Raw genomic sequence first — 12,316 nt, forward strand, 5'->3', positions numbered from 1 at the left:
TGAATCAAAAATATACTAAAACGTTCTGTTACCCTGGTTTTATGGACCACAATATGCATGTGGTGCAATATCCAGTCTCAGTTTGCAGAATTTTATAATGAAAGAGGTATATCTATTCAACATATCAGAAAGTTCTCTCTTTGCATGATTCGGCTAACTACTTGTAGCTGTTTCTCAGTACAGGCTGTGTTCCTCATACAGTCCCTGTGTTTAAAGGTTTTAATCATAAAGTATTCTAGAACTAAGAAACTCCTTTCCTTTCTTCCTCCCTTCCTTTCTCTTTTTCCAGTCCATATTCACTTTGGGGGGTCATTCATATTGAAGCCATTCTCTTTCCTGTTATATAAACGTTCAGTCTTTACTCTCCAGAAAACATTGCTGAACTCTGGAAATATCCGGTAACAGTCGTTGTCTAAACAGTCTCATCCATCTGATTAACTAACTGTAAATTTAGCTGTAAAGAGTATTCAGACTTTTAAGAATCAGAAGTCTCTTAACTAAAATATAAAGTGCCATTTAGATTATGCTTTTAGATTCAAAGCAAATTGAGATTATAGCTCTTATTTTCTTTTTTTACCTTCATGAACTTGTGTTCCCCTTAGTTCTGACTTTTAGAGGAAACAAAAAGCAAAATAGTTTAACACACACATATATGCACGCACACACACACAAAGATAGTGCCTTAGATTTTTTGCAGTCACTTGGAAATCAGAACACTGGTTGCCCCGACTTTCCAAACACAGTTTTCTCACCACAGAAGTTTAGAAGTTTAGAATAAATACATGGAATTTTATACATTTGGAACACCTCCTAGGCCTCCATAAGAATCAACATTAACAACGGAATTTGAAGTCTGAACTCTTTCTCTATCCTGAACTCTCTTTTCAAATGGATCTGGTCTGTCTTTTAAGTGTAAGGTGTTCTATGTTTCTCCTGATCTTTCCTTTTTTCTGTGAAAACTGTGAAGCAGTTAAGTTCCCTGAAAGCCCACAGAACTCAAGGGCTCAGTGGATTCTAAGAAGTTTTGCTTCTTATCAGTTAGAAACTTCCCATTATTTCAGTAGTTATAGTATCTCATTATCATTCAGACCTCAGAGAACTGCAGCCTTTTCCTGCAAATTCAGTGCATGATAGACATCCTTAATGATCTGAAACTACCCCACAGTAGTTCCTTTAATATTTCCGCATAAAAGATACAGAAATGAAGATTAAAGTCAAATTCTTTATCCACTAGCTGATTTATATCACGGTTTTGCCAATGTTCATTACAAGCTGATTTCAGAAAACTATCTTTTGCCTCTAAAAATACTGACATTTTGATTCCAGAAACATTTACTATGATGCTTTCTAATTCTGCAAAAGGAAAAGATCCATCACAATAATGTCAGCATTTTTTTCCTGCTACTCTCAAGGCTTTCCTACTCAGGGAGTACAAATGAATTTTTTGATGCTGAATGCTTGCAGCTTAATTAAAAAAAACACAGCAGGGAACTTATGCTTGTAAAGCCATGATTGATGTCATTTCATGTGACACTGTAAATGGAGAGTTCTTGTGTCCCTCATACTGTACCTCCGCCAGCAAATCTAGGAGTCCCTTGAAGTCACTGGAAAGTTTACAAAGCTCATCCTCTGTCTTTTTAGCCTCCAAATCAGGACATACTGCAGTCAAAACAGCAAGTCTAGATTTCAGCCAGCTGTGATTTTCTCCTTGCTTGTTAATATGCCTCCTAATTTCCTATGGAAGAATCAAAATGTATTTTCTTCAAATAAACAAAATATATTAATGAATGGCATTCATGGCATCAGTTCAAAGATTAGTAGTGTAAACATACTACCTTTCTTCTTATCTTGAAACACTAGAAATGTAGTATTTTTCTGTTTGCATACACTATCTGATTCTGTTCCAGTCAATGGCTAGATTTTTGTATTTCCTCCAGAGACTTTACTCCACTACTGCTTATAAGACTGCTTTTTAATAAGTAGTAGTGGAGTACTTTTTCCTCACAAAGTAACATTCTTACTTACAGGTAGATACCATGTGTATATTTCCATATATTGACCAAATTTCTTAGTTACCATTTAAATCTTAAATGCTGACTTTTTGAAATGTAAAAATTACAAATGGTATAAGGTTTTCTGTATTTTTTATTCCTATTTAAATAGCTCTTTTTTCTCGTCTTTTCAGCCAGTAGTTCATTTGTATCTTTGTACCAATGCTGATGAGAAGTCAGCAGTAAAACTGTATAAGTAAATCAGACTTTTTGGAGCAGAAGCACCCACAAAGCTAAGAGTCTACCTGCTTTGTCAAGGTAATCCTAATTATGTTTCTCTGCACCTTTAGCCTCACAGTCTGCTCATGACTTTCACATAAACTCCTACAGTATGGGACATTCCTATTTTGCTCCTTGCATGTGAAGTAAAAAAAAAAAGAAATAAAGGTCAAGCTAGGTCCCAAGCAACACAATAAATTATTGCCTAAAACGAATTTAACCAAATGATTCCATCTTCAGTGAGTTTACCAATTCTCTTACCAGTCAATGCAAAAGTGAATGGTAGAATATCTTTGCCTCACCTTTTATACTATCATAGAAGAGAATTTTTATTGTAGAAGCTTTCTCTAAATGTAAGACAGTAACTTCACCCTTCAAAACCACCCAGTCCAGAAATTCTGGCTTTTCTTTGCACAGCACTGTTAACTGTGCATGCTGTAGGAGGAGAGGCAACTATTTATTCTATCTGCTTCTGTATTTTGGATGTTCTGAATATACAGGCAAAGGGACCTGCCATTCTCTAAATTATTAGAAGTAGGAACTTCTGACACACTTCGCTGCATGCAGAACTTCCTCTTGGAAATGTTCTTAAGAATACCAAGAATCAGCAGAGGTACTATGGTGTCCATAGTAAAACAGCTGCACTACTTCAGAATACAATTTTATCCGGACTCCCAGGAGGAATGACTCTATCTTTGTTAGAATGTAAGCCAAGGGCTCACCCCGACAGATGCTTTAAATTGCTTGTATTTGGCAGCATTATTGACATTTTCCTTTATCTTCTTTAGCTCTCTTTCTGTTGACAAAATCCAATTTGCCAATTCAGAAAATCTGAAACAAAACATCACATAATGCAAAGCAAGGAAAAAAGTTAGACAAAAATTGCCACCACCAAACGATAACCTCTTAAATTTAAGCCAAAAATTATGAAATACTTTGAAAAACCCACTATAATTTATGGAATAACTATATAAAGTATAGCTAACATCGTATCATTCTTTACATGGTACTGATCTATAATGACGTTTAGAGGAGTGAACACACATAAGGCTCTAACAAGACCCAGCCAGCAATTGAGCTGATACCTGCTCTTATAGCCCTTCCAGGTGTCTGAGTGCTCTGTTAACTTTACATATGTGCTGTCTATCTGAGATTTGAGCTCCTTCAGGATTCGTTGGCTGCTTTCCAGTGTAGCCCTCACTGGATCAGAAACTGGCAGTTTTTGGCACAGTTCTTCAATCCGTTGTAGCCTTTTCTCACAAAGGTGGTAAGGTCCTTTGTCACCAAAGAACAACTGATGTGAGACAAAACAGAAAATTCAGTAAAAACACAAATTGGAAGAAATCACAAAGCACGTTTATACATTTGTTATAAACTGTACTAAGTTCAAATCAAAATTGTTATTAAAGGCCACAAGGACTGATCTGATTTAGTTGTACACAGAGTGTTAGGTGGCTTAAGAGTTGGTCAGACCTTTTGTTTATTATTGACATTGAAATGCATTTCTCTAAATGCCCACGTGGTGGCACATAATTTATACCTTGTGTTCCTCAATCATCCTTTCATTGCCTTCTCTTGATAACACCTTGTTCTGTCGAGCTAGTTCAGCTTTGCACTCCTCCACTGTGACCAGGAACTTGTTTTTCTGTACTTCAATCTTCAAGTGGATCAAATGATATGGGGCTTCTGTTTGAAGATCCTACACACCCACAGAGGCAATAAACAAGCACAGAGATAAAACACTACTCCTATTACCTCAGTGTGAAGTTACTACAAATAAATTATCTAACTACTAACACAGAAAATAAAGCATATATATGCATGAACAATTGAGGGTTTCTCCATATTCATTTAAGTAAATAAAGCAAATCTGTTACCAATATCTCTTAGATATATCACAGAGTCATAAATTTTTGGAGACCAGAATATGTATGTATAAGGCACATTACACAGACATCTTGATTCTTGGCAAGATATATCAAATATTTCCTGTATAAAATAATAAAGCAAACAATAATAGTGAAGCTATATTAACAACTGCTTCCAGAGGTTCCTGTTTGCATGCTAGTGAGAAAACACTCATCTATCACTCCAGCTTTGATCTGCAACAGGCTGTAGCAGGCAAAAAATTCCATAACTTATATGCAATACTTGTTCAGTTGTTGAAGCCTTTGGCAGAAGACACAATTTAAATTGATAGCCTGATCTCGTACAAATTTGTTTTATCAAAATTGGGAAAATAACTGCAAACATCCAACCATCCATCATCAGTAAGAAAAGCTAGCATCTATTCTCAACAAATGTTCTTAACACAGGTATCATTATGGAGGTATGGGGAGGTAAGGGTAAGGGAAGAAATTAAGGTTTAATGATTAATTTATCACATTTCTTGACTTTTGACCAGTTTATTTAACAAGGCTTTTCCAAGAGGATTTTTGTAGGTGGAAGTGTATCTAATGCTGTAAAATACCTTTTTTTTTTTTTTTTTTCAACTGTACAGGAAGCCAAGTAACACAATTTTTAAAATTTTTTTTTGACATACAGGTCATGCAGAAACATTCCAAAGTTAAGACATAATTTTCAGAAACACCCTTCAATGTCACTAACCTTCCACTGTCTATGGAGTTTTCTCACAGCTTCCTGCAGGCTGTGTTGCTCTTGCTCTGGAAGGATGTCAGTAAGTTCATCGCATGCTTTCAGAAAGGCATTTAGGACTCTCTGATCCAACTGATTAAAGAATTCCTGAAGTTGAGACAGAAAGTTAGAAGGTGAGAAGATGAAGCTGGAGAGTGATATGGTAACCCACCGATATTAAGTTCCCTAACAGACTCTGTAAGTTTCAAGGTTACTTCTGCTGTGTTAAAGAACTGAAGTTTGAGCTAAGGAAAGAACAATCTCTAGCTATTTAAAGTCTAGGAAATTAATGTATTCTCAGCCAGTATACTGAGATGGTATTTTAAGAAGAATACATTTTAAAGCTACGTGCATAAGTACTGGTTACAATACAGACACAGATATTCCTCTGGGGGAAAAAAAAAAAAAAAATCAGTGGATGTGTGAGACTGGGAAAATGTAGTGTCCTCACTCCCAATGGTTCTAGTGGCAAAACCTATTTAAAGTCTAGGAAATTAATGTATTCTCAGCCAGTATACTGAGATGGTATTTTAAGAAGAATACATTTTAAAGCTACGTGCATAAGTACTGGTTACAATACAGACACAGATATTCCTCTGGGGGAAAAAAAAAAAAAAATAATCAGTGGATGTGTGAGACTGGGAAAATGTAGTGTCCTCACTCCCAATGGTTCTAGTGGCAAAACCAACCCTAATTTCTAGGGAGTTGTTCTCTCTTCACCTCCTGGTTTCTTACATTCACCAGTAAGAGGGGTGACATTTTTTCCTTTCTGTTTTTCAGTGTTAACATTAGTTTGACCTGATCTGTATATCTGCTACACATGAAAGAAATACACATCAATTTTAAAATTAAGTAGGCTTTTCACTTGTATGTCATGCACTCAAAGATTTCCATGAGGAAGGTCAGAGAATTTACTCACGCTATGTTTCTTGAGAAGTTCTTCAGGATTTCCTTTTTCTTTTAAGCAACAATTGGAAATCTGTATTACTTTCTCCAGTTCTGCTCTAGACTCCTCAAATTTCTTCATCAAACGGCTATTTGCTTCTATGTTTTTTCTCCAGTCACCAGCTTTCCTGACCATATTCTGAATTATAAGCAAAGAAAATGAGCTGGCACTTTCTCAATTATTTTTTTTTTTTGCTCTCTTTTACCATGATCTTACAAAAAATGCATTTGATTGGTATCACTCTTTCAAATGCATGCTGTTCACAAGTGCTTCTCCCTTTCATGCTCCCATTTTCCCAATTTTTAATTCTTATACTAAGGCTTGTGCTAATGTCATCCTTCATTCAAATAAAAATGGGTAGCTAATACCCACAGCAAATTTTGTGGTTTAGTTGCTACCCTGAAATCTGGTTTTGAAGCCCAGCTTCATCCCAGCAGGATTTGCCGAAGTTTCTTCTTTGCTTTGTGTGAAAGGGGATGTATGGGGATATAAAAGCAAATAATTAGCCAACATAACAAAGTCAGGAGAAACAAAAAACAGTGCAGCCTTATGAGGTACATTTTAGGTTCCTTGTTCCAAAGGAGCCCGAGATGTGTGAAAGTTCTCCTTAAATCCTAGTTCCTCTGAGACAGGCTCACCTCTGAATAACAGCATGGAGAACATGACCGATAGTCCCTTGACCACTTATTACCTAATACAGACAAATCCGTAATTAAAAACTTGACACTAGAGAGGAGACCTCTCTACGACAGCAGCTACAGAGTGAAGAAATGGAGATATGATAGGATGCATCAGCTACATATGAGCAAGTGTTCAAAACTATGCACCAAAGTATGACATAATTACCTGAAAAGTAAGCTGTACTTGTGTAACTTTCTTCTGAAACGTTGACTGATGGAAATGCTGTAACACTTCACTCGAAGCCACAGACTGGAGGATACTCTGACTATTTCTCTCAATCAGAGACAGATCTTTCTTGCAGTTTTCTTGATAAGCTACCAAATCCTGAAAGAAAAAACACATATATCCACCCTGGCTAGGAACAAAGTAGAGAAAAGTTTGGCAAAATAACAGGAATACATTTTTTGACAATAAGAACAAAAGCGATGAGGGTTAAAGCACCATGACAAACAGGCTACACAAAATATTATACGGAATAACACAGACCACACAACTTTCTCCTTGTATGCAGAGTCCTGTACCTGGCTTCTAAGAAACTTCCATAATTGTCCAAAAAAACCTAGGGAGGTTCCTGCTCATGTTATTTCCTCTGCTTAATTAAAAAGCCAATGTATTTGTGATACTTCAGTTCAATTTCCACTAGATTAAAAAAAGAAATTTCATATTTACTTCTTGGATTGAAAACACGGGCACTAGAAGGAAACACAAGTTTCAATCTTTGTATGTTTATGCCTAACTGGCTTTAGGATAGGCTATGTTTTTTGCCTAAATATGAAGAAACACTTGCTCAGCTTACCAAGTTGCAACCCAAATTCCTTGAAAACTAGTTGTAAATACTCAGAGGCAGCAAATCTTTGTAAGATGTTTTTGAAACTTACTTGGGCTTTTTGTTTAAGAACAGTTGTAGGTTGTGCTTCAGGGTCCAGGATAGAAATTATTTCATTTACTTTTTCAAGAGATTCATAAAAATGTGTGATTTGTTTCTCCAGTTCTTCCAGTGGAGACAGCAGATGCTGGCATTCATACAGCAGGGCACAGGAATGCTCCTTAACCTTTGGCCATTTTAAAGAAAAATAATTATTAATAAAGTAGTATAATTCAATAAATAGCAGCTTCCTCTGCATATGGGTTTATGTAGTTGCTACATGCTTCTTTTTAGATACATCAATCCTGATCCTGTACTACTTCTTAAAGAAAAGAATATTAAATTTAGGGATGGTAATGTTTAAAAGAAGTAACATTTTCTGCACCCTGAATTCAATCTATTGTCACTATACCTATATATTTGTTCAAAGGCATATATCTGAGCATTTATGTGGGGGAGCTTACTATTAGTTCAACAGTCAACAACATGTATAGTAGAAAAACTATTTTTCAACCTTGCTCAGCTGCTCTTTAATCTTTGTCAATGCTCCAAGCATTTCATTCACTTCCTCTTGGGAAACTTCTTTCGTAACAAGTTGCGCTGTTCTTGTAACCACTTTGTACTGAGCTTCCATCGCAGGCAACTTCTGCTTAATATTCTAAAACAAATGTTTCAAAAAATATTTCAACAACAGCATTCATGCAGTCATGGGAGATACAAGTCTGTTCTCAAGAGATAAGAGATATATTACAATTATCGTTGCTTTCATTGCTGATTTTAGTGAATACTGCATCACATTGCAAAATTGTGCCAAAGGGTATTGGTCAACTCACCTGAATGTGTTTTGAAACTACACAGAGAGAAATATCCAGTGGGACAGTGTTTTGGAAATGTGCTCTACAAATGTCACTCATAGAATATAATTATTTATATCAGCTATAGCAGAAATTACACAAAAAAGCATCACTGGTAAAAAAAATAGCAATAATGGAAATGTATACTAAAATAATTTTCTGCTCTCAGAACTAAGTGGTTACAAGTTTCTCTCTTATGAAGGAGAAAGAAAGGAATGGAATGAAGACACTTACTTCTAAATCTTGTACAAACATTTTGACATCAAGGAAGGACACTTCTACAGGAATCGAAAATTTCCTATTGCTTCCATCAATAAAAGATGTCAAATGGGCAACACCATCCAAGTATTCCTTCCTCATTTTGTCCAGTTCATCTGCTCGAGCATACTAAGAAGATGCAAAGTAAAAAGAAACAAACAAAAAAATAACCGCCCTAAATGAGATATCTGGCAATGAAGTAACAGCTTAAGAGAATTAGCATGTTTTCAGTGCAATTACTTGCTGGAAAAAATGTATTCAACATTAAATTAAAAAAAAAAAAGGAAACTAATCTTCTAAATTAGTTTGACACTGATTGTCTGCATTACTTTCAATAGTGCCGATACTAGAAAGAACAACATTCATACAAGAAGTCAGCCTCTTTTTTTGGATCATTTGGACAATGTCAAACTCATCTCTTTCTAACCTAGAATCAACTTCCCAATTAATTTCTCATTATCTACAGTATCAATTCTGAAAATTCAGCAAAGAGAATAGAACACAAAAACCTAGAAAAGCTGAAGGATAAGGGAAATTTCAATAAAAGAACTGCTGGCTGGAGGAAGGGAAACACAGTTCTTGGACGTTGAAGAGCTGTATGACAGAAATGGTGAAAAGCCAGTGAGAAAACCCATAGAGCCAGCACATGAACAAAACTGCACAGGTAGGGGAAAAAGACATTTACATCCTGGGCATTACTGTTTCCACAGTGAATCACCCTAAATATCATCAGCAAATAAAGCTTGAGAACACTCTAGTCAACAGTTTGGAAAAGTTACAATTAAAAAGGGGCAATCATTGATTTGCTTTTCCATTTAACTTGACCACAATGGAAATAACCATGCCAGTGAAGAAAATAGATTCAGCATCTTCACATAGGCAACTGCTACTTAAAAATCACTGGAAAAGGAAAATATCATTAGATGTATACTGACTATAGCAAAGAAATTTTCTATTATGTTTATGAGGCGTGAAGGACTTCAGTGAAATTTGGCCCACATCTTCCCTTTGCTTTTTAATGAGCAAATATATAAATAACACTTTTTTCCAATCAGTTGAATCTCTTCCACGAGATAGAGAGTATTTTTTTCACTTACTACCAGTGCCTTCTTGTGCACAAGACAGAAGTAATGTCTAAGTTGGGGAAAACTTTTAGTTAATTAACTTACATTGTACCTGCTTATGTTTGCAGTACAATAATTGAGTACAACTTTCATTAAAGAGTAATAAAAATATTCATTTTCACCATAACAATAGCTACTTAAACCCAACCATTTTCTTCAAGGAACTGTACAGGATATGCATAAATAATATTCACCGTATCAAGACAGCAGACCATAAAGAAAAACTACAACTTATAGTAGCTGAAAAAGTCCAAAAATAAAAATAAAAAGCTGCATAACCAAAAGTTAAACAAAGGTAAAGCTCCAATAAAATAAACTGCTGTCGGGGATTAATTTCCAATTTAAATAGTGATGAACAGTTAGGCACTTCAGAAAGTTGTCCTAAAGTTGGGCAAATCTGTCTTGCTTGCATGGAAATGACAAAGTAAATATTTAAAAGTAACAACAGCAAAAACACATACCTGCTTAACTTGCATAAACAACTCTCTCCATCTTCCATTTAGTAACAGAAGCTGCTGTTTAAGGTCTCTGGAAATGGTCTCATCACATGTTTCAATTAGAAAATTACCAGCATCATTCATGGCTGTGTGTTGTTGGATCCAATGAGGTAAGTGTCTGAAGAAATCCTGAAGAAAAAAATGAAAATATCTTTCCAAAACCTTTTCAAATAATCTTTACCTTAAATCACGAAACTAAAATTTAATCACCAGCTAATGGCTTGATAAAACTCTTTGAACAATTATCCTCTGAAGCTCTTCATATTGGATATGCCGTATCCAAATTAAATGCCATATATGAATTTTAAAGTCTATGACCATAACATACGGAATTAAAAATTACCACCAGTTTACTTACAGCTCATTTCACTACAGTGAGTAGCTTTGGTTAAACTGATGGAACTTCTCCTTAAGAGAAAGCTCCATAACTGAAAACACTGTTAGGGCTCATCTAGTTTCTGTCTTGTCTTGAAACAGTATGGGCTGATAGTAACCTGGGCCATGTACAGACTATAGAGAGATTCTTCCCCTTCTGTGAACCATACGCAGCTTTCACAGAAGACTCTAGAAGACTGATTCTTTATTGCTGCTTCCTCCTATCTCAAAGTAGGTGAGTGGGGAGGGGAAAAGGATAGCTGCCACTGATTTTTTTCCCCTGTTCCAGTGAGACAGCCTAAATAGCCCAGACATAGCACCAAATGCTTCTGTGTGTCTTGCAGGCAGATACACATGCATAAATTGATAGAGAAGACATAGACAAGCTCCCTCCCTTCCTTTTTGCTCTTCAAGAGGATGGACAATTGTTCCTAGGGCAGGTGTCTCCAGGCACACCAGCAAACAAAACAGGACTCAATCACTGCCCCATACTATTCACATCTTCTCTGACATGGTTTTGGGTTGTGTCTGCTAGCCTTCTCCCAAACAATGCACAGTTCAATGGATGGCACATGGCAAGGACTGTTTCCAATAGACTGTATCACGAGGCTGCCTTCTTTCAGGGGAGAAAGAGTAGACACAAGGATGCAAGCTGAACCATATCACTTGGTTCTCAGGACTAAGGAAGGGATACTCACCCATTTTATTTATGACTATCCATCTACCCTATAATTCCAAGACTGACAGCAATCCTTTGCTCAGGAGTAGATCTGAGAAAGTCCTGTCTAGCTGTACTTTCAGTCATCCCAAGTTTCAGAGCTACTGTTCTGAAACTTTATACCTGTCAGAACTCATCCACATATAAAACCAGTTCTGATACAAACAAAAAGAAAGTTTCAAATGGTTATATATTGCTCAAATTTGTTGAAGAGAAAACTGAACAACATACAGTGGTTTAAATTCCTAAAGCTGAGAGCAGCAGAGTGCAGGTGTTCTGTACTGGTGTATCAATGAATTAACATAATCATCTCAGTACATTGTACGGACAGTTTGAACCTTGTACTTGCAGTGGAGCACAAGCCTTGCCTTGTGCAAAGGCTACCCTCTGTGAGCACATCCAAAAGAAATTAAGAATCTGGCACTGGTCAGTTCTCTTATGGTCAGGCTTACTAGAGGTCAAAGAGGAAAAAAATATGGAATAAACTACTTCATAGAATCATAGAATGGTTTGGGTTGGAACATACCTTAAAGATCATCGAGTTCCAACCCCCCTGCCACGGGCAGGGACACCCTCCACTAGCCCAGGTTGCTCAAAGCCTCATCCAGCCTGGCCTTGAACACCTCCAGGGATGGGGCATCCTCAGCTTCTCTGGGCAACCTGTACCAGTGCCTCACCACTCTCACACAAGAAGGTGCTCCAGCCCTCTGATAATTTTTGTGGACCTCTCTAGACTCACTCCAAGAGGTCCATGGCCTTCCTGTGCTGGGGACTCCAGAACTGGAGCAGTACTCCAGCGTGGTGTCTCACGAGAGCAGAGTAGAGGGGGAGAATCACTTCCCTTGGCTGATCATGCTTGTTTTGATGCAGCCCTGGATACAGGTGGCTTTCTGGGCTGCTATACCACATTGCTGGGTCATGTTCAGCTTCTCATCAACCAACACCCCCAAGTCCTTCTCTTCAGGGCTGCTCTCATCCTTGCTGCTGCATACTTATTCCAATAAACCATTACCTTCCTCAGATCCTGCTTGGGGCTTTCAGAAGCCAACCTAAAGTATGTGTAAAATTTGGAAAAGTTTGGAAGGTACTGTGAA

At 36.9% G+C, this 12,316-nt stretch overlaps 1 protein-coding gene across 1 annotated transcript in view; it reads right to left on the bottom strand.

Moving 5' to 3' along the window:
• The window catches only part of LOC104471946 (nesprin-1-like), a gene marked incomplete at its 3' end in the record, with an annotated part of 92,780 nt that overhangs the window by 38,716 nt on the left and 41,748 nt on the right, over window positions 1–12,316 (bottom strand). Inside the window, exons 16-26 of the mRNA XM_010087462.1 lie at window positions 10,094–10,258; window positions 8,485–8,637; window positions 7,911–8,054; window positions 7,410–7,583; window positions 6,697–6,855; window positions 5,824–5,988; window positions 4,878–5,012; window positions 3,811–3,969; window positions 3,356–3,564; window positions 2,993–3,101; window positions 1,571–1,735 (exon numbers count right to left, since the gene is read on the bottom strand). Of these exons, the coding sequence (XP_010085764.1) occupies window positions 1,571–1,735; window positions 2,993–3,101; window positions 3,356–3,564; window positions 3,811–3,969; window positions 4,878–5,012; window positions 5,824–5,988; window positions 6,697–6,855; window positions 7,410–7,583; window positions 7,911–8,054; window positions 8,485–8,637; window positions 10,094–10,258 (1,737 nt within the window). The remainder of the gene's footprint in view (window positions 1–1,570; window positions 1,736–2,992; window positions 3,102–3,355; window positions 3,565–3,810; window positions 3,970–4,877; window positions 5,013–5,823; window positions 5,989–6,696; window positions 6,856–7,409; window positions 7,584–7,910; window positions 8,055–8,484; window positions 8,638–10,093; window positions 10,259–12,316) is intronic.

The sequence above is a fragment of the Pterocles gutturalis genome, unplaced genomic scaffold (genome assembly GCF_000699245.1).
Source record: "Pterocles gutturalis isolate BGI_N339 unplaced genomic scaffold, ASM69924v1 scaffold8541, whole genome shotgun sequence".
Lineage (NCBI taxonomy): Eukaryota > Metazoa > Chordata > Aves > Pterocliformes > Pteroclidae > Pterocles > Pterocles gutturalis.